General features: G+C 48.5%; 11 protein-coding genes across 11 annotated transcripts; 4 read left to right on the top strand and 7 right to left on the bottom strand.

Moving 5' to 3' along the window:
* Positions 1-273: 273 nt before the first annotated feature.
* SERLADRAFT_433362 (uncharacterized protein) lies at positions 274-868 on the top strand (the record flags this gene model as incomplete). The annotated part of the gene is made up of 2 exons (XM_007313552.1): positions 274-501; positions 665-868. 2 exons carry the CDS (start codon positions 274-276, stop codon positions 866-868), a joined length of 432 nt encoding a protein of 143 aa, XP_007313614.1.
* Positions 869-2,735: 1,867 nt separating this feature from the next.
* On the top strand, positions 2,736-3,069 carry SERLADRAFT_433363 (uncharacterized protein; the record flags this gene model as incomplete). The annotated part of the gene is made up of 2 exons (XM_007313553.1): positions 2,736-2,783; positions 2,842-3,069. The coding sequence occupies 2 exons, from the start codon at positions 2,736-2,738 to the stop codon at positions 3,067-3,069; spliced, it is 276 nt and encodes a 91-aa protein (XP_007313615.1).
* Positions 3,070-4,761: 1,692 nt separating this feature from the next.
* Positions 4,762-5,103, bottom strand: SERLADRAFT_433364 (uncharacterized protein; the record flags this gene model as incomplete). The annotated part of the gene is made up of 1 exon (XM_007313554.1): positions 4,762-5,103. One exon carries the CDS (start codon positions 5,101-5,103, stop codon positions 4,762-4,764), a length of 342 nt encoding a protein of 113 aa, XP_007313616.1.
* Positions 5,104-5,343: 240 nt separating this feature from the next.
* On the bottom strand, positions 5,344-6,001 carry SERLADRAFT_457018 (uncharacterized protein; the record flags this gene model as incomplete). Its single annotated transcript, XM_007313555.1, has 1 exon — positions 5,344-6,001. The coding sequence occupies one exon, from the start codon at positions 5,704-5,706 to the stop codon at positions 5,542-5,544; it is 165 nt and encodes a 54-aa protein (XP_007313617.1).
* Positions 6,002-6,032: 31 nt separating this feature from the next.
* Positions 6,033-6,598, bottom strand: SERLADRAFT_378118 (uncharacterized protein; the record flags this gene model as incomplete). The annotated part of the gene is made up of 3 exons (XM_007313556.1): positions 6,033-6,138; positions 6,201-6,349; positions 6,398-6,598. 3 exons carry the CDS (start codon positions 6,423-6,425, stop codon positions 6,118-6,120), a joined length of 198 nt encoding a protein of 65 aa, XP_007313618.1.
* A 377-nt stretch (positions 6,599-6,975) lies between these two features.
* SERLADRAFT_457019 (uncharacterized protein) lies at positions 6,976-7,952 on the bottom strand (the record flags this gene model as incomplete). The annotated part of the gene is made up of 1 exon (XM_007313557.1): positions 6,976-7,952. One exon carries the CDS (start codon positions 7,934-7,936, stop codon positions 7,601-7,603), a length of 336 nt encoding a protein of 111 aa, XP_007313619.1.
* A 2,278-nt stretch (positions 7,953-10,230) lies between these two features.
* SERLADRAFT_457021 (uncharacterized protein) lies at positions 10,231-12,312 on the bottom strand (the record flags this gene model as incomplete). Its single annotated transcript, XM_007313558.1, has 15 exons — positions 10,231-10,376; positions 10,425-10,506; positions 10,569-10,590; positions 10,661-10,773; positions 10,834-10,883; positions 10,942-11,057; positions 11,119-11,298; positions 11,356-11,377; positions 11,428-11,450; positions 11,515-11,611; positions 11,664-11,810; positions 11,873-11,887; positions 11,968-12,015; positions 12,070-12,185; positions 12,244-12,312. 13 exons carry the CDS (start codon positions 12,104-12,106, stop codon positions 10,468-10,470), a joined length of 909 nt encoding a protein of 302 aa, XP_007313620.1.
* A 2,420-nt stretch (positions 12,313-14,732) lies between these two features.
* SERLADRAFT_457022 (uncharacterized protein) lies at positions 14,733-15,003 on the bottom strand (the record flags this gene model as incomplete). Its single annotated transcript, XM_007313559.1, has 1 exon — positions 14,733-15,003. A coding segment is annotated over one exon (271 nt), but the record flags the coding sequence as incomplete, so codon positions are not given.
* A 1,025-nt stretch (positions 15,004-16,028) lies between these two features.
* SERLADRAFT_457024 (uncharacterized protein) lies at positions 16,029-17,227 on the top strand (the record flags this gene model as incomplete). Its single annotated transcript, XM_007313560.1, has 3 exons — positions 16,029-16,832; positions 16,898-17,020; positions 17,077-17,227. 2 exons carry the CDS (start codon positions 16,418-16,420, stop codon positions 16,954-16,956), a joined length of 474 nt encoding a protein of 157 aa, XP_007313622.1.
* Positions 17,228-17,806: 579 nt separating this feature from the next.
* On the top strand, positions 17,807-18,756 carry SERLADRAFT_433368 (uncharacterized protein; the record flags this gene model as incomplete). Its single annotated transcript, XM_007313561.1, has 3 exons — positions 17,807-17,940; positions 18,002-18,089; positions 18,385-18,756. 3 exons carry the CDS (start codon positions 17,807-17,809, stop codon positions 18,754-18,756), a joined length of 594 nt encoding a protein of 197 aa, XP_007313623.1.
* Positions 18,757-19,682: 926 nt separating this feature from the next.
* On the bottom strand, positions 19,683-20,758 carry SERLADRAFT_457025 (uncharacterized protein; the record flags this gene model as incomplete). The annotated part of the gene is made up of 2 exons (XM_007313562.1): positions 19,683-19,786; positions 19,842-20,758. The coding sequence occupies one exon, from the start codon at positions 20,583-20,585 to the stop codon at positions 20,340-20,342; it is 246 nt and encodes an 81-aa protein (XP_007313624.1).
* Between the last annotated feature and the right edge of the window lie 249 nt (positions 20,759-21,007).

Consider the following 21,007-nt stretch of genomic DNA (forward strand, 5'->3'; position numbering starts at 1 on the left):
GCCTCGATGGGCGGACTATGGTGTACAAAGCCTGCACGTGCTCGTCCTGTCTTGTCGGAGCGTCGAGATCGGTCGTCAGATCTCAGATCCAGACCGCATACCACGGATCCAGATCTCATCTCGATCTATTTCTCGCCCATCCGACCCTCCGTCCACCTCGGTCCTCCCGCTCCGCCACTCTCGGCTGCAGCATTCCAGATCCAATCTCACTGTTTGTAGATCCTACAATCCACTCATCTCCGTCCCTAAATCCATCCCACCGTCCTTTCTCATATGCCACCTCCACATTCCACGCCTCTCCACGACACACCTCCTTCATCGACTGCACATAACGTCAAAATATATCTCATCCCTGACACCAATATTCTTCGACCCACATACCCCGACGCCTTACCGACACTGCACGCCCACTGTCCCTGGGGCGGTCTTTATGTTGTTTTAGAGGTCGTCGCCGCCTACAGCTTCGGCGCCTTACAAACGCCCCTATACTTTTATCCGCCCGTGCAATGAAATGAACACTGACAAAACAACGAACGACGGACGCATGCCTGCGTACATACGAAACATGGAGCTTTGAAACCTCAAATGTCACTTGCCTCTTTTTCGTTAAACATCCCCCTCACACACACATGTCCCATTTGTGGGTCTTTGCCACCACTTGCAGCAGCGCAAGGACCCAGCACCAGAAACGCGTTTGAACGTCCCAGCCTGCGCCGTGGTTACTCCGAAGTCGGTGCATCCGACGTCCTCGCGTGATGACCCCCCGCCCCCATTCGTCGTGCCACCACACACCGGCAGTCAGCCTATCCCTATAGCCAGGGCCTTTCTCGCAGCTCTGCCACCCCCGCCTGGAGTGTGGACACGCTGAGTTGAGTATCGCTATGTGAGTCAGAGCTTCAAGGGCCCAAGAACCCACTCAAGGAAACGCAGTAGCATGCTCAATGGCGAATGGCGAGTGCAAATTGGAATCGGAATTTATCTGACGAGACGTTACACACTAGCCTAACATGTCCTCAGTGCGTTATCCGCATCAGTATGTGTGTTGGTTCGTGACAGTCGCAGCGTGTACGTGCGTTCCGACGTGCTCGTGGGGCTCCTCCTTCCCGCTGATGATCTCTCTGCCTGCCCTGCCTCTCTGCCTCGTGCGATGACGTCGGGGCAGGTGCGCTGCGAGTGTAACATTACAACAAAGTGACCATTTCAGTTGTGCATTCCATGCTATCGTGTCATCCTTCCATTCGAGCAGTATGTCAGTCACTCTAGTTTTCATTGCACTGCACCGTACCGCAACGTACCGCTCCGTGTCGTACCGTCTGTCGCACTGGTTTTGGGTGGTACGTTGATACAATAAGCTACGTGATAGGAATAGACAGAAACGAAGTATATGTATAGACCTGACACAGCGTCCCAGCACCCCGTCCACCCGCACCCGCACTCACTGCGTACTCGTACATGTCCAACGTGTTTTTCCGACGTCGTACTCATGGTGCTCCCCCCATCTCTCTGTCTCTCTGCCTCCCCTTCTTTGTGCGATGACGTCGGGGGCAGCTCAAGTGGCGCATCGACTGTCACATCCCGTCCCATTCCCATCCCAGCTGCACATATCTGCCATAGCGTGATCATCCCAAAGCGTCATCGGTCCATTCAGGCAGCATGTCAATCACCCCGCGCACCGCCGCACCGCACCGCACCGCATCGTTGGTCTCACTGGTTCTCGCTGATATGCCAACTTGAAACCAGATAGGAAGGAAGGGCGGAAGGGGCGGAAGGAAAGAATGTATATGTTTATGTATACGTATGGGATAGGACCTGGCACAGCGTTTCAGCACCCACTGCTACCTTAATACACTATAGAGAAGCAAAACGCAAACAGGAAACAATGACTCTGTACTCCGTACATGCCTAACACAGCATCTCAGCCCCCCCCCCTCCCCACACACACTCGCATTTCGCACTGGTATCCGCACCGCCACCATCGCCACCCATCTCTATCCACAATCCACGTTCCACGATCCCCTTCAGCCCTTGTCGGTTCAGTTCTAGCACGCGGTTCCCTTTCCCTTTCCCTCTGACGCTAGCGCCAATCCAATGTCTCTTACGGGTTGTGGTTGCGCCGCTATCATTCTAAATGAATGTCGTTTGTGGTGGGATGGATCAGTGGCGGGTGTTGGAATCATCATGGGCCGCGGGGACAGCATATCTACTCCGGTTGCACTTCTGATGGCCTGTTTAGGTTCCCTGTTGGGGGGCTGTCAGACTGGTCTTTGTAGCGTCTGGACGGGAGGCCTGGGGATGGTGCGACAGCCCCGCGAACATCGATTCATGACATGATGCGCCACAACCGTTCATACGACTACGACTCAGATCAGTGGGACAAGGCTCGCGAAACTGGCGGCTCGTACACACACACGAAAGCGGTGCTTCAAGCTCTCCATCATACACATACCAGTCATATGCATAACTGGCACAGCGCACACAGCCTTGGAAGCCCGCGGCCTCTCAGGCTCTCCATCATTAAAAGCAATAACAATAACAATAACAATAGCAATAGCAATAGCAATAGCAATAGCAATAAGCAACCAAATCAAATCAATTAAACACCTCGATTATCTCCGCCTTCAGCCGCCAGCCATACCGGGGGCGGTGGTGGTGCGTCCTAAAATTAATTGACCCGTTGCCGCAAGCTGCTATCTGCATAAAATTGAAGTGGTGCCAGTTGATCGTGGGGTGCATCAATGAAGAAGGCTAGCGCCGTTGATCAGATGCGGCGGGGTGTCATGTCTGTTGGTTATTTGGGTTAATGGGTTAATTGACATCGCAGTTTTGTTCATCTCCTGTCAGGAAGTCCTCAGTATCAACACCCCGCGGTCGACTTCCCACCGCCGTACTCAACTTACCATACTCTCCAAGGCCACATCCAGACCAATTACACACAACTCCACTATCGACTCACATCCTTCTCTTTTCGTTCCCCAGCGGCTCCGGGTCTACTGCGAAGGCGGGGACGCCGTCAATGAAGCATTTGCATTTGATATTCCGATACGTCGTGGCACGGCCGGGTGGCGATGAGGCATGAAAAAGTGTCTGATCGTGAGGCTTAAAGGCCTTGTTGTCTGCTTATGGATTGCGAAAGGCCGTTAATATGGATGATTTAATGGCTACCGCGGGGTTGTAGGCGTCTTTTTGGCCACCTTGCCGCCGCGTCGCTGGCTATCAGAATCGTAGGCGTCTTTTGGCTGGCACTGCCCCCCCTATTCTCCGCGGCATTCCAAAGTTTGGTCTGGAGGTGGGTACATTCCGCTTCCATGCTGGGGGTCTGTTGGCTTGGTTTTGCAGCAGCAATCACAGGTATCATCGATCATGGGCAGAGTAGATGCCTCAATCACAAGTCATACTCTCATGCCTTTTTTCCCAAACCACAGCCTCTTCCACGTTTCGAAAGCCATTGGGGCACTACACTCCGGCGCTTGTGGAAAGCATATTTTTCGCACCCATAACGCTAACTCGTATCAGTGGCTTCCAAAGATAATCGAATCGCGGCGGTGGTGATGCGCCCTGCTCATCAATGTGCGCCTCTCTGACAGAGGCTGCCTCCCCCCTTCCCCTATGCCGGCTTTTCATGTTCTTTTTCATTTTTTGATTCGCGATCTTGATCTTGATCTTCAAGCCCCTATACCTTTACTTAGGACCCATGCGAATCGCGTGCTGTCCTCTGTGGTCACGATCCGATATCATCTCTGGCGAAGTTGTTGCAATGGGTGCGATGACGTCGGGGGGGATGCCGTGGGCCATGCCCTTGGGATGTGTGATGCGACACTCACATCACACCAAACTATGTACATGCGACCCACACCTGGGGACGTCATCAGATATGCGAAAACGTTCAAAGCGCATTCCGTTCCGTGGCATACCCGATGCTTAGCCTGGCCCCCCGTTTTTTTTGACTGGGGACGCATCACACGTGCGCCGTTCGGCGTCTCGTGGTCCTATTTGCGTCGAGTTTTGGCGCCTTGGCTCCTTGTGGACTCTCTCAGACGAGTCGTGCGTTCCTATTGGTCGCTGATGGCCTGCCCAGGTGTCTCCGATGTAGAAGAATGAATGTGAACGACTTGACTCGAAGCTTCTGTCGACAGTCACTCGAAAGCATCGCGATTCAGAAGTGTCACCTCCGCCGGCCTACAAATGACCACCGAGAGCCCGCGGTTTGACGTCCTCGGCATTCGCCTCCTCCCACACCGGTTATGACACTACTAAGCCGCTTCCATTATCTACCTCGTATCTCGAATCGGCTTCCCCACGGATGGTGTTGTTTCTCAAGTCATTGCATTTACAACGTCAACTAATCTCGGTGTGTGTGTGTGTGTGTGTGTGTTCGTTAACGCCACCCTAGCACCTCATTACCTGAAAGCACGAGCATCATGGATCATGCATCGATCATGCGTCAACGTCACTCGAGTCAACACGACTACTAGTAGTTAGTACTTGCCACTTGCTGCCACCACGTACGCCGACGTAAACGACCATGACAACTGGCTGGAGCCGGGGCTCCCCTCCACCTTTCGCGGGTTGATTATGGAAACCGACCCCGACGTTTTTGGCACCCTCCTATACCTTATAGAGTATACCCAAACCTAATTCCTTTTCAACCTAAACTTAACACTGGACAGCCACCTACGCCACGACAACGATTGACAAGGATAATGACAAGAGAACGACGATAGCGACGGCGATGACAGCAGCGCTGTGTATCGCGGGACTGGTCTACGGTGAATCATCGGTGATGTCCGTGCCATATGGCGAAGTGGCAGCAAAAGGTATAACGATGGTGATCATAAGCCCTAGTTGAGCATCGGTTTTCGCAAGTCCTTGGGCCCGCCGCGCATCATTCATCGATATCAACCCATGGACTTCCTGCAAGGACGTCCGTTCGATTCTCTCTTCAGATACGTCAAGATGGGATTCACCGAGAGTCCCGAAATATATATGTATGGTCGGGAGTCGAGAATCATGAGCTATGCATGCATCAATCCTCGCTCGTCTTGCGTCTGAAATTTTCTCTTTTTTCACAATCTGAGGATCATAGTGATTCACATGATGCGCCATGCATCGCAGCCCATGCGTCCATCATACTTCCATTATACGTACTCATGCACGCGCCACACGCGCCCCCCCAAGCCCAAGGGATAGACATGGAATTGAGTACGACTCAGCTAATTCAGTGCGTCTCGTTCTTTCTTCGTTCGTACGGCTTTATCGGTCGCTTCTTCCCTGCTCATACATTTTCCACTGCCCCACTGCCCGTCGTGACAACTTGCCCCCAGCCTGCCCCATCACCCACTTCCCACTCTCTCACTCTCTTCCTGAGTGTCCGTTCGAGAACGTTGGGCAAGATTGATCGGGAAGAAGGATGACCAGTTACCGATCAGTCGGCTGTGACTAGAATGAATCTCTCCCTCCGCTCGAGCAGATTGTCCGGTTGAGGATCCATAGGTAAGGCACTCTGGGCAAGGTCTACGCGCGTCTATCGATGGATGTGACCACTCATCTAGGAAGTTTAAAACATTGATTCGAGTTCGGGGAAGTTTGTAAGCAGATAGTCGTGGGGTGTCCGTGGATATCTACATCTCTGACTCGGACATCAAAACGGTCACAAACGTCGAACGTCAAGGGTGTGATGAAGGAACTTGAACTTTTTAGACTTGCCATGTTGGCGCGACTCTCAGAACCGAGACGAGGAATGGTTATAACGAGTTTAGAGGTCAGGTGATTAGAGGTGTACGTAGTTTAGGGTAGGCCGTTCAGTCAATCTGTTGATAGTCAGTTCAATTTGGTTCAATCCGAGTCACTGATCGATCCTTCCCACCTTCGAATCTAAGTCAGGAAGAATTTGGGATGGTGGTTCGCTGTTTTGACTCGGACACCATCAGTGCCATCGTGTTTCAGTGGACGGTGCCATGGTGGTATATTTACTGATTTATCAGAGATCAGAAGGCTTATTGGTCTATCATAGTATCAGGACCCACCCCACTGGCACATATCAGCGCTCTGGTGAGAGAATGCCTTGCGAATTGATACATCTCTTCGTGCGAGTTTGAGATGCGTCTCAACTATCACAAGCTATGCCATCAGTGGTTTTGAGTGAGCACCATCCCAGTCTTCGTCCTATTGCAATCATGTATCATGAATAATCACATGTTCAGCCCCTCTGATGAGACCATGAGCATGAGCTCACTTCTGGGCGTCCGTGAGAAAGACACCCGATTGCTCTGAATATTTTGAAACACCTTGTGAAATACCCAGTGCAATCGCCCTTGGCTATTTAGCCAGACGAGGAGCGAGCGAGAGACTGGTGAGTTGTTGTGAGGACTTTTCAGATGCGACTGATGTAGTTGTCAAGGGGAAAGCTGTTGAATTGGCGTATCCATATTGCGGTGGCCCCGAATCAAGAATTGAGGAGGAAGGCGTGTTTGATGACAGGGGACGTCTAAAGTCCGAAGGGGTAGGCCTGGCTGGCACATGAGGCAAGAGTGAAGATAGCGAGCGATCATCTTCCACCTACGTACTTTGACTCGGGTGCGAAACCAGACGCTTTGCCCTGTCGATCTCACCGCTCATCCGTAGGGTGCGTTTCATTTTGACTTTAAAATTCGTACTTATTTTCAGAGATGTTATCATTGGCAGGAACCTCGAGCCTTAACTCCGGCGCGTATTACCACTGCAGACGACACAGGTCTTCCTTAAGCCATCCATACGGACTGCATTCAGACCCGTGCTGTGGTGCGGAGGATGGAAATTTATCATAAAGCATCCGTTTATCTTGTTCTCAGCTTATGTTTAGTCCAGCGGGTCGTACGTGCATATTGAATGTGTAGCAAGGAAGGTAACAACAAGAGGTACCATGTCGCGGGGGGAAAACGACTGACGACGACAGGGTCGTCTTCAGGTTCTCCAGTGGTGATTAATGTCAACGTCAGTGTCAATGCCAGGTTCAACGAATTCAAATGCGTGTTCAAGCGAGCCATACTTTCGGAACTCTTTGACAATATCCTGACAAACGCTAACCATTGCGGAGTAGAAGGGGCACGGAAGTGTAGGAATAGTAGATAACAAATGCCGGTGATGCCTGACGATGAGGACTCGTGCGATAAGCGGCCTGCGGGAACTTTAGGAGCTTAGGATGGAGGCCAGGCACTCGATGATGACTTTCGGAGACTGTCTGCGCTGCTCGCTTTACGGATCTTTGATGCTGAGCATTGTCCGTTTTTACGCTTGTGGACGAGTGGCGGGCGTGCTACGTGCTACGTGAACAGCGGTGCATTCTGCGGTATTTGCGACGTGTCGACTTCAAGAGGTCTCCACGGAAGGAAGCGACGAATGACTCGGAGTGAGCTGGAAGGAGGATATGAATAGCATGAATAGCATCGGAGCTATGCTATGCATATTCTATCGAAACACACCCGTTGAATGCTTCTGTGCATCACATGCAGAACATAGAAGAGGGAATAGATGATAAAGTTGCTGTATGGACTTAAATGTAGATCTAAACGCCGAAGATGAGGGGAAGATATGGATGCAACGTGCGAGCTTTCGGAGACGCGAATTAGGCTTGGAGTGGACGTGGAACGTGTGCAGCAGGATTAGTAGAACGACGATTGCCTAACTTTGGACTGAGTGGCTGGACGCCTTGACAGCGCTGGAGCATAGCATCGCACGGTATGCTGCTCGTTTTGGGGCCCAGGGACCAGGGACGGTAGTTGACTCGATAAAAAAGTGTGCACGGTGGAAGACTGGAGGAACCCCGAATACTGTGCATCTGCGTCATACTTATGGTTGACGCTGAGTTGACAGCAGCAACGCTGGAGTATACGGAACAATGGCACAACGTCAGCGAACAGTGATGAACGTGAAGTTCAGCGCCAGAAGGTGAGCTAGCCATACTATTGAAAAGATGCTGTAAGTTTCCACAAGTAGCAATCTCAAGTTATCAATTGGCGCTTGATAATGCGGGGCGCGTGACCAGGGGATATCAGTAGGCGCTGAAGATATGGGTGAGTGGGAAAATTGATAGCGGAGGTGATATGAACTGAGAGGCGCTGTAAAGCGAGGTGGCTCTCATCAATCACAGGCTCTCGTCACCGTTACGATCGAAGGAACATATCAGTACTTCCTCCGGCACCATTGGAGATCAAACAATCTGGATAGTCGGAAAGTTTCTTTTTTCCCAGGTGGCGGCAACATTCAAAAACCTTTAGAGGAGGGGGCACAGTCAGTTTCAGCGTCAACTTGAAGATTTAGATCAAACCTGAATAAAACAATCTGCCTGATTGTTCCTCTATTGATACGATGATATGGATTTTGGCTTCGACGTGGACGACGCGTTATGGATCTGCCGTTTGTCGCACTCGTTTTGCCATGTTCCCGGGTTATCTGATTCCCTCACTTGACGTGGATGGGAAACGGTTACAATTCGTTCAGGGTATGACCTAATGCCTTGCGCCAGAAGAGACCTGTGGTTTCTCAATGGCTATGTTGCATCTTGCACCGGTTATCTTCCGTGGTTAAGGTGCCTATAAACTTGACCAAACGTACGGTACACTCAGGCAGGTGTTATGAAGCTTCCACAGCATCCGACACAGGTCGGCGCTGTGACTTCGAGTTCTCTGTCTCCTTACCTTCATCTTGTCTCTGTTTCTCACTGACGTTTTGTTACGCACATCCTGTAGATGGTTCGTGGAAACAAGAAGTGTCATCAATAGCCCGCGGTCAGAGGAATATGTCACTTACCGTGTACATCTCCTCGGTTGAGTCTGCACACTACACGTGTTGCCATAAAGTGCTGCTTGCTAGTGCCGAATCTCCTATTCTGCATTACGGATGTAGTAGTACATTGCACTACCACAAACATCCATATCTCTATCAATTCCTCTCACCAAGAAGTAATCCTTCAGCCAGAAGAGTGTCAAAACTCGAGTGTTCATAGCACTGTAGAATCGCAATAGAAAGGATAGGATACACAGTTGCCTAGTCAATCTAGTCATTTCCGGGCTGTGCGGCAGATCCGAAGAATACGCGTGTAAAGCACGGATATGCGCGTGTGCGCAGAAGCATCAGCGTCTATCTCACCTACGTCTATCTGCACTCGCCAAGCGTGGAGATTGATGGACGACGGTGAGTAGATGCGTGGGGCTGTAATAGGTGACTTTGATCAAGACACGTTATTGTCATAACCATGATATTAGAAAGGAAGGCGATCGAGTGTATGCATCGGAGGAATTCTGTTGTTAGTATGACCTCGCCGCCTGGCAGAATAGATATGAGACGCGACATGGACCCAGTTTCTATTAACCCGTGTCAACCCATGTACGGTTATCTAGACGACAAAGTTGAGCCAACTTTAATTTCGGGCGCCGTGTAATCGCATAGTGACGTGAACAAAGAAGAGACTTAGTTAGCTTGAGCGAGTTACGTACCATATATATTGCTGGTAGACTGACGGGTTGACGAGGTGATAGCTAGATACGTTGATGGTTTGAAAGATTGGCCGCTTCGTATATGCTATATGTTGGTCATGTTAATCAGTGGTTGGTCCCTCAGCAGCAGCTGAAACGTACATACATGCACATGTCACAAACCATGAATGGTCCTGTATCATAGTAAAGTTCTGCGCTCAAGCTAGGGGACCGGCGTGTGCGTGTCATCCAGAAGTTAAGGTTTCATCTATGTGCTGTAGAATGTACACCATCGCGACGACAGTTTTAGCCACGAACACGTTTATCAGGTGCTTTTGTGGGGGGTATGTACCGCTGGGGATAATTGGAGACAATAATAGGATGGAGCGGAACATGAGTGTTCTGTTTCTGAGATATATCTTGAGCGTGGCATTGTTGCGATCAGATGAGGTCTGTATAGCAAAATGAGCTATATATTTGTGCAAGAGCTGACATAAATATACACTTTGACACTCACCATTAATGGGTTCATTTGCGAGCTGGGCAGATTTTGTCAAACTTCGATAGGGTACTGTGTCGCAGTCCGCTGCATGCCATCCATCAGCGCTTTAATGATGTTTCGATAAGTCATGAGAATGCATTTTCATATCATCCTTCGCCAACCTGAAATAAAACGTGAGATATGATAAACAAGCGGTTTTCTGCCGAACACGCCAGACACATTTCCTAGATCTATGTTGACACACGCTCAAAATACGTCACCAGGCGATAAATACGAACGCATGTATTATCGATATGCAGCAAGTTACGACATTCATCGAGGTTCAACTCTCAACGCTGGTCCAACATGCCGACGTATGTTTTGTACAACCAAGAACCTCGAGAACCAGAAAACCGTGGTCCCACGTTGATACTGGTCAAAGTCATCTGTTGTGCTCCATTAGTACGATACAACCTTAAGACTCATGATCTGACCTTTATTCTGCATATACTGTGCGATCCACCACCATCAAATTGTTCAGAGAAAGGCTAAAGTCGCGTCGTAACCAATATTTTCCTATCAAATATCTTGGTCAGTACGGCAGTCAGAAAGCGAAGGATTGGAAGATATCAACAGACCGAGAATCGACCTGTTTCAGGCCTTTTGCAACGTATACCATCAGAATATGCGAGCAGGCGTCAGCTACAAGTTTTTAATGGGATGAACTCACTCGAAGAAATAGACACCCCGACCATTGTTACCTAGCACGAAGTTGTATGCATTCTCATTTTGCCCTTGTTGGCCGGGTGCTGTAAACACGACACCACAGAGAATACCGAACTCCTTCGAAAAAGTCACATGTTGACAATGAACTCGGCTACCAATGGATGATGAATAGCTCACTTCTGCTCGGACGTTGTCGTTCCGCCATTTGGCCATTTCCGACTTGAACGCTAGGCATGGTCAAAATTTGACTTAGAAGATGGTTTGAGCAAGGCATAAAATACACACCAAGAGCAAGGTCATTAAAGTCAAATTTATCCTTGACATAATGGTATTGCCATCCTCTGCCGAGGTTGGCATTATACCATATTGACTTCAGCAAACCATGATCGACTACCCAGTATCTGCATACATCATTTCATCCATCGCTTAGTGGATATAAAAAAAGGGGAGAAGAATTCCCACATTTTATCAGGAGTGTTCAGGCTCAAGCGGTTTTCCAAATAGCGATTAGCATTGATAATTGTGTTTATTTCTCGTCCTGTTTGGCTCAACCGCTGGAAAGACCAGAGTTGATTACGACTGTAATATATGTCCGGCCAGTCCCCTTGCCAGCCCCTAATCTCGGTCCCATTCGCATCAAGTCTAATGACATTTGGTCAATCCTAAGAAAATAAGAGTGCGATAGAAGGAGAAACATACCCATCCTTGAGGTCGACAAATGCTGAAGGAATAACGTGGGTTAAAATTCGAAGTTGAGTAATAAAGACGTACTTTGAGAGTGTCTGTTCTGAATTCTGTGCAATCCAGTTAGCCAAGTTTGGGACTTTGATCAGCTATGGGAAGCATACCAAGACTTACTTGTAGAACATGGTCCCTGGAACCTGTCGAATGATCCATACTTGATTTTCGCCAGTGCGTTGAAATCCCATGATACGCGTGCCATTGTCGCGGCTCCCTGAAAAAGTAGCTATCGTAAAATATAACTGTTATATATCATGCTAACCCACCATTCGAAAGATCTAGATAAGTGCCGCCTCTAAGATTTTGTATGGTAAATGTATCCGCTTCGCCGTTATAAGGTTTGAGGTACCAGAGCTGGCATAAGCATCCAGCGTCGGAGAGCGCGTGCTTCTGCCAGCCAGTCACTGGTGTACCTAGATTGCATAGGGTCAGATATGATTGAAAAAATATACATCTAACTTCGGTTGGCACTTACCATTGCCAGGATCACCTTGAATGATCATCGTCAGAGCACAAAAAAAAACTAAAATGAGTGGACGTGAAAACCCGAGGCGAACTGCATTTACATACCCATGCCAAGATCCATCGCAACAGGTGTATACCCATTGGTAATCGAATCTATGGGCAAATGAACAAACCAAGAAGGGTGCAATGGCAACGATAACTACTCGCATATTCCACGAGTAAGAATATCCAACCATCCTCCCATTATGTGATTATGTGGGGCAAAAAAGCGAATCCAGTTACTAAGTTGACTTTGAGCTGCCCCCAAATATGATAAGCCCAGGCTTGCCCATGTACAATAAGGTTCATGCATTCGTGATCAGAGAAAGTGAAAATATGTACCTAGTCCGACAATTCAATTCAAGTACTGTAGTGTTCCCTGACCACAAGTTTGATGAAACCACTGGCAGTAGAAGTTGAAGTGCCGCGACGCTGTGGGAAAATGGCAGGACCGGAGGTTATTCGGGATAAGTAGTGGTTTTCCTCACTGTAAGGTTCAAGCTAAACCATACTGATAAGTAGAACGTTCAAATTAGACGCGTTGCGGTACCATGTCAGTGTCAGTAAGCGCTCACATCTCAGAGTTTGTGGTACGACCAAAGTCGCCATCTACAGTCTACACATGTTCCCCTTTCCTTATGCAACTGCTGTTTGATCAACATCCTTACTGGTACTAACCGTTAAAGTTGTAGAAGCTTCCGGACACTATCTTATTCCATCAATCTTTTTTCCCGCTCTCCTCATGCCTGCTCACGATATAGATGTTCGGGAAGCGATAGGACAAGCTCAATTTGTCGATGCTAGCCGCAGCACGTTCACCGAAATTCATCCCAATGGACAGCAAATCAATGGCAATCATATAACAATCAACCAAAACAGCAGGAATAGTGGTATGAGTCATATTATTACATATCCTTAGTGGCATTTAACATATTCACTTGTTTTAGATAAAGAGCGACATGAACTGTCTGACTGGCTGACTCTTTTGAATTTCCGTCAAAAACAAAACGATACCTACGGCAATAAACAAGAGGGGACTGGAGATTGGGTATTTGATAACGAAAGATTCAAGGAGTGGGAGAGAGGCGATGTTAAAACATTATGGTGTCCCGGGATTCGTAAGTATGAAGCCTGATCAATGTTGATGTTGCTGATGCTATTTGGCAGCCGGTGCTGGGAAAACGGTTATTGCGTAAATATCGTAGTGAAGAACTACAAATCTGTATTGATCGTTTTCACACTTCTAGATCGCATATCATCAATCATCTTGTCAATACGCTCAAGAGCCCGAGTGTTGCTGTAGCGTACATATACTGCGACTACAAAGACCAGTCAAGCCAAACGGTTTTTGACCTTGTTGCAAGTCTCCTAAAGCAACTCGTCCAAGATTTCTGGCCAACATTCGAGCGCGTTGAGAGTCGATACCAATCTCATCGGCAACAAAAATTCCGCCCCACTCTCAAAGAAATTCACGATACGCTAATATCGGAAATAAAGGCCTTTTCACAAGTTTTCATCATCGTTGATGCTTTAGACGAAATTGCGGAAGAGCGCAAAAAGCGTTATGAGATACTCCATAGGCTCCAATCTCTTGGATGCAACCTACTAGTCACTTCACGCGATATTGAGTCAATTGGGAAGGATCTTCGTGGTGCGCAATGTGTGTACATTCGTGCAAGTGACGACGATATACGTCAGTACATCGAATGTGCTATTCTCGGGACACCATTGGAAGAGTTTGTTGCTGAAGAACCCCGTCTAAAAGAAGAAGTCGTCGACTGTGTCACGAAATACGCAGATGGCATGTGTGTACTTCTTCAATTTATTCTTCTAAAAGCCGCAATCCAATGCTGGAAAGGTTTCTCCTCTGTCGTCTGCATATAGGGTCTTTGGCAACCATGATCACTCGTCAAGAGGTCCGGGATGCTCTCATAAATCTATCCAAAGAGGTGAACAGTGCCTACGATGAAACGATGATCCGGATCAACAAATTAGACGGGAAACTTCGAGAACTTGCTTTCACGGCTATCATGTGTATCACTTATGCTCTCCGACCACTGAGAGATAAGGAACTTCAGCAAGCTGTGACGCTTTTACGTGGCGGTCTAGGGATCAGTAGTAATGATCTCGTGAATATAACCACCATCGTGGGGGCTTGTGCTGGTCTAGTTGTGATTGATGCAGAGCGTTCTGTGGCTCGCCTGATTCGTGAGTAGTTTATAATACTAACATGGACTACATCTGATTGGTATTCTGTTAGACTACACTGCGCAAGAGTATTTCAGCGGATATAAGAAATGGCTATGCTCAAATCCTCATGCAGAACTCACGAATATCCTCCTCAAAGTTTTGTCACTACCGCCACCTGCCGATACCAATATCTGGTGGCCATTCAGTGGGGAATTAAGCCGTTATGCCGTGGAAAACTGGGGAAATCATGCGCGAGGTATTGTTGAGGAGACAAATAAGGCCATTATACATGAATTTCTTCATTGCAAGCAGAACATTGAAAGACTAAGGAGTACGAATCTCACGGGAGGCTCCCATAGCTCCGTGATGCATATATGCGCCTATTGGGGCTTAACTCGGACCATCGAATATCAACTGCAAAATGGAGCTGTTGTAATTCAACGAGACGATGATACGGGTAGAACAGCGCTACACATGGCAGCAGGCATGAATCATGTAGAGGTGGTGAGGCTACTGCTCGCTCGAGGTCACGATGTCAATTCACAAGGCAACGAAGCCGTGACACCACTCTTTTATGCAGCCAATGCAGGAAACACAGAGGTCGTCACCTTGTTGCTGTCAATAGATGATATAAAGGCCGACTCGAAAGACGAAGAGGGCCGGACACCACTCTCACTCGCAGCCCAAAATGGAATCAAGGAAATCGCCAGCTTGTTGCTGGAAAGAGATGATGTGGAGGCTGACTCGAAAACTAGATGGGGCCAGACTCCACTCTCAATAGCAGCCCAGTATGGGAACGAGGAAGTTGTCTGTATGTTGCTGACAAGGAATGACGTGGAGGCCGACTCAAAAGCTAGATGGGGTCGGACACCACTCTCATTCGCAGCCCAGGGTAGGAACAAGGAAACTGTCGCTTTGTTACTGGCAAAAGATGATGTGGAGGCGGACTCGAAAGACGAAGAGGGCCGGATTCCACTCTCATTCGCAGCCCAGGGTAGAAACAAGGAGATCGTTGCGATGTTGCTAGCAAGAGATGATGTAAAGGCAGACTCGAAGGATAAAGAAGGGCGGACACCACTCTCATTCGCAGCTCAGAGTGGAAACAAGGAAATTGTCGCTTTGTTATTGGCAAGAGATGATGTGGAGGCAAACTCAAAAGACGAAAAGGGCCGAACTCCACTCTCATCCGCAGTCGAATATGGAAACGAGGACATTATCAGTTTGTTGCTGGAAAGGGATGATGTAGAGGCAGACTCGAAAGACGAAGAGGGTCGGACACCACTCTCATACGCAGCCCAAGATGGAAATGAAGAAATTGTCAGCTTGTTGTTGGCAAGAGATGATGTGGAGGCCGACTCGAAAGACGAAGAGGGCCAGACACCACTCTCATACGCAGCCCAATATGGAAATGAAGAAATCGTCAGTTTGTTGCTGGCAAGAAATGATGTGGAGGCTGACTCGAAAGATGAAAGGGGCCGGACTCCGCTCTCATTCGCAGCCCAGGGTAGAAACAAGAAGGTCGTCGCTTTGTTGCTGGCAAGAGATGATGTGGAGGCTGACTCAAAAGCTAAAGAGGGCCGGACACCACTCTCATTTGCAGCTAGTGGAGGAAACATAGATATCATCACCTTGTTGCTGACAAGAGATGATGTGGAGGCCGACTCAAAAAGTGAAAGGGGCCGGACTCCGCTCTCCTTTGCAGCCAGGAGAGGACACACAAAGATTGTCAGTTTGTTGCTGGAAAGAGATGATGTGAAGGCAGACTCGACAGACGAAGACGGCCGGACTTCACTCTCCTTTGCAGCCGAGAATGGAAATAAGGAGATTGCCAAGTTGCTGCTGGCAAGAGAGAATGTCGAGGCCGACTCGAAAGATGAAGAGGGCCGGGACACCACTATCCTTTGCAGCCCAATATGGAAACGAGGAGATTGTCAGTTTGTTGCTGGCAAGAAATGATGTGGATGTCAACTCGGAAGATGAAAGGGGCCGGACACCACTCTCCTTAGCAGCCAGTGAAGCAAATACAGAAGTCGTCATTTTGTTGCTGGAAAGAGCTGGCGTGGAGGTCGACTCGAAAGATGAAAGAGGTCGGACACCCCTCTCATTTGCAGCCAAGAATGGCCTCGACAAGATTGTCAAGCTATTGCTGGAAAGGGGTGCGGCCAAAAATCGATGTGAGGCTGTTCCCACTACGGGAGATATTAACGTAAACCTGCAAGATGAAGATGGAGAGTCACCCCTGCATTATGCGGTGCGTTCTGGATATGTGAATGTAACCTCCCTGCTTCTCCAACACCGCGCCATCGCACCCAATTTGAAGAACGAGATGGGACGGACACCATTGCACTGCGCGATCTTGGGTATCGACGGAGAAGATGAATTGGAGTTGTCGACTCAAAGCCCAATTTCTGCGAGCACCAGCACAAATGCAAACACTGGCACATGTGAGGCAATTGTGAGCCTTCTTCTTGCACACCATGAAATTCATGTCGATCTGGAGGACGATAACGGATGGACGCCGTTGATGCTTGCTCGCTCTTTCAAGGCTATAGCAGTGGTGAAACTCCTTGAAGCATATATAACAAGAAGGACCAGAGAAAATCGCACTCGGTGGATGAACAGAGCACCATTAACTGGCACGACAATTGTTGGCCATCAGACATTACATAGGACAAATATTGCACGACCTTTATTATGTCCCATACAACGGATCATCACCTATGTGCATAATGACGACCAAGGTATGTCTGTGATATGGTTGACTTTACCTCCCCTCGTTGAGTCATAATCATTGATCTCATTTTAGACCATTACCTATCGGAGTCCCCCATTATCCTTCCAGAAAACCCACCTTCACCGGACTAGAATCATTTTCTGGTATTTTGATGTTATTGTGTCGTTTTATAAATATGGTAACATAGATCCTATGGTCAATAATTCTGCATTGGCTGCAACGGTATGACTGTAATAACAGGCTTTTGATAGGGCTGAAACGTAAAAGATGACTTGGTACGGTATTTATTATATATGCTAGAACAGGTGGTGGGTGATTCGTACTACCGGTACAATTTAGACGCAGCATCTCGCAACGATGACTTTCCGCTTAACAGACATAAATTGAATACTCTGATACCACAAGTGCACCTTTAAAATGAGTCTCACAAATTATCACAACGTCAGATAGTGACCTTAGGCTCTAGTTGGTATATACGCTCCGGCTCATTGCCCTACATCAACAATTCCTTCCTCTTCCCTCCCTCTCTTGTTTGCCACCCTGTTCGTGTCCACAACGCCTCCTTGACCTCGACAAAATGACAGTATACATCACACCGTTCCAGTGTTTGAATTCACATCTGACTCGCAATAGATATCCCCCACCCCATGTCGCACGCCTCATAAGGGGACGACCTCCGAGCCCCTCGATGATGACAAGTCATGACGAAAACTGAATAATTTAATGGGCTTCTACAACGAAAGCTTCCAAAGTACGGAAACCAGACTTCTTAGGGTTGTATAGAAGTTCTGAGAGATGGATATAGCTAGACTCACTCGACGATCGTCTCTTCTTCCTCGAAGTGATACATTCATCTTTACGGACCATAGGTAATCAGGCCGCCCGAATCAAGAGAAGATCATTGACAACAGTGGCATTCAACGACGCTGTGGCGTACCGCGACTCTTTGTCGGAAGCGAGGGCAAAGACTCAGCGCAACAGATGTCATCGACAGAATGGAGCAATTGGAATGCTTCGACGCCGGGTAATTCTCAAGGAGAGTGCTTCGCAATAAATTCGACAGGGTCTGTGGGCGAGCCAGGATCGGCGGTCAGAGAAGTAGCCGGGATAGCCGGGTAAGTGAACGAAGCCTTCTTCTTTGATACTAGTTCCAGGGATGTCGAAAGCAACTGCTAGTGTCGATCGAAGGTACGTTGCGTCCCCTGTTCGTGTGGTTTTTCAAGCATCGAGTCACAGGGATAACCATGATTGGCGAGGACGAACGGTGCGTGATAGCTCTGATGCTGCTTTCAAGTTGATCTGCATAGGTTGGCATCGGCGAATTTACTGTGCGATGATCGATCATCGTTCGTGTGTTGGCTCTGCCCGTACACTCGGTACTCTATGACCTGTGTTCCTCAGGGAAGCTCAGTGGTCTTGCTCTAGAATCTCTGTTCAAGATCGAAGCAGTGTGATTGCAACACAGGTCACCACGTGATCCCCGCGCATAGAGCGCCATTATCGTCTGAACTGATAGAAAAGAAAGTACCATTGGCTGCTGACATGGGGAAGATGGACAGCAATACATCAAAGGCGATGTTAGAAAGTACCTTTCGCTTTTGCCGTCACGGCAAGAACACCCACCACCAACTTCGCAAGCCAATGCTGAAGTACTGGAGCTCAAGTTCGAAGGCATAAATAGTCCAGAGGCCTTCCGTCTGCTTCTTCCATTGCGGAACTATACGAGCGCCGATAACGGACTTGCAACATATGTACCGCCGACAGTCACTGAAACAGCAGGTGGAGAAAACAAAAGGCGGAAAGTCAAGAACCAGACTCCAATGAACCCTTTATCGAGAGCCCCAACGAACGGCGAGCCACAGTGGTGGGAAATGGTGGTGAGAAAATGGAAGTTTGATCATGATACTGGGCATCTGGGCCACAGCCCATAGAAGGCCAAGTCATGAGTTTTTCATGCCGCAGTGGGAGCTCGAGGAAGTCAAGTGCTTGATTCGGGTTCTTGCGAAGACAAAACAATAAAACTATTTAAAAAAAGTAAACATCGAGACACTGAGTGGAAGGGCTTGTTTGACGTTGGCGAGTCATGAATAAATAGAAGCGTGGCGATGCATTGGGTGCGAATCGTGCGATGGAGCGCGGGTGTGAGGAGGCGAATACGGAAAGAAATGCCGAATGAAAGATAAACAACTGGGATCAGTGAAACAGTGGTGTGATGGGGTATAAACAAGGATGCTCTGATTAACTGGTTAACTGGTTACCGGGGCTGCCAGCCGTGGACAGATGGGTGATTCGGATAGATGCGGCTGGCATCTATAGGGGGGTGGGTTAAGCTTTTAGACTGAATGTAGATACTAGTCAACCCCTAAAGTTGATAATTGCCATTTCAGGCATAACTGAAGTTGCCAGTGTACTGATACTGAAGCATAGAAAATGCAGCCGCCGTTTAGCCATCTGCGACTTGTCTCGGAGTCGTTAGAAGCGACATCGTGCTAGTACCAGAAGTGACTCAACACCTTGAGTAAAGTGACTCGCATAAGTATACAAATGGCGTTTCAGCCGTGGCTAGCATCATTGGAAAATCTGACATTCCATATAGACTCGAATCTAGGAGGAAGAGGAGAAATGGAACTTACAAGAAGAGTGCTGTAGAAGAGTATCGAAAGCGTAATTGTCGAGGTACCCGTCGTAAAGCTGACGCGTGAAGCGCCGAGGAAATAAAGAAAAGGGAATTTCAAAAAAACACATTTATTGAATTGTCAATTCCAGTGTTGACGGCACTCAATTATTATATTCTTACGCGCAGCACGATTTGATGCCCTCGAAAAATGAATTGAGAACGGAAACGAAAGAGTCGGGACTGGCGACGTCGTCGTTTGCTGGGCGCTGCAATGCTTGGTATACAATTAGTACGCAAGGCAGCAGGGATGCAAACGTGGCAATATGGCGCTATAGTATAGGGTGCTGCGGCAATATGGTCAATCAGAAAGTTCGGGGGAAGTGGCTGATCGTTACTTACCCATCATCCGTGGACGATCGATTGTGCGAACGTTTGTGAGTTGTGGCAGAGGCTGTCATGAAATAGTAACAGATGGGAGTGTTCTTGTCAATAGAAAGTGATCCACACGCGACTTGAGGCCTCGGTGGGAAGAATGCAGCTATTTATTCGCGAAATATGGCGTGTGATGTCGAAATTGAAGTCAGGAGTCTACGTAGTCAGAAAGGTCAGAGGCGTTGGGCTGTGTGATGGTGGAGGTTGGCATGACATGCAGCAGGAGAGCTGACGGAAGTACCCTAGGTGGACCCTTGAGGTGATGAGGTGCACAACAGAAAACATTTACATATCTTGATGGGGTGTACTTAATCAGAAGAGTCCCCGAAGATCTGTCATAGTGTCAGTACGTGTTTGGCAGACGTGGCTGATGGGTTCTGGAGTAACGTATTGACGAGTGACAAAAGCAAGTATGGTACGATGATTGGAGTTGGGTTGGAGAGATCAGAGTAGCTGTACTATGTGCTATACTCGGAGGCCGTCGCTTGAAGGAGTGATACCGCATATTGTAGGCAGCATGATTTTCAGGATAGTCATATGCCAGACAGGTTGATACTCCCACTGATAGCTGGTAATACGCAGAAGTGACTTAGATACGGTGGCTTCGGAAGATGCGGTAACCACCGGTCGGACATCGGAGCGAGACATAAAGACAATGAGGGGAAGTCGAGAAAGTGCAAAGACGGTAAGATTAGTGGTTGCCGAGAACATAGCAGACAAAGTCTGGTTCCGTGGAATGATGGTGAGATGGTGTGTAGAGATGTGTGAGCCGGCGGCTGAAGATATGAGGAGGGTTGTGTCAGCACGGGGGAGAAAAGGACGAAGAAGCGGCGAGAAAGGATGCTTAGAAGACGAGGTTTGTTGTGTGCTGTAAGACGGGCGTCAAGGCTGCTAATCCTCTACGGGCGACCCTCATCCCCTTCTGCGCAGCACGGGGCGTGGGTGGAGAGCCACAGGAGGACCCGGGAGGGAGCGCGGTAGGACCCCAGGGAGGAATAGCCGGAAGAGGATAGATCAAGTTACATAAGGGGACAATGACATGCGACGAAAAAGGCACAGGCTCGTTCCGCTGCCGGCTCCGTGCCATTTCTGTCGTGAGGTTCTCCTCCTGCTTCTCTTTGGCAGGAATGACG

The sequence above is a fragment of the Serpula lacrymans genome, assembly GCF_000218685.1.
Source record: "Serpula lacrymans var. lacrymans S7.9 unplaced genomic scaffold SERLAscaffold_2, whole genome shotgun sequence".
Classification (NCBI taxonomy): domain Eukaryota; kingdom Fungi; phylum Basidiomycota; class Agaricomycetes; order Boletales; family Serpulaceae; genus Serpula; species Serpula lacrymans.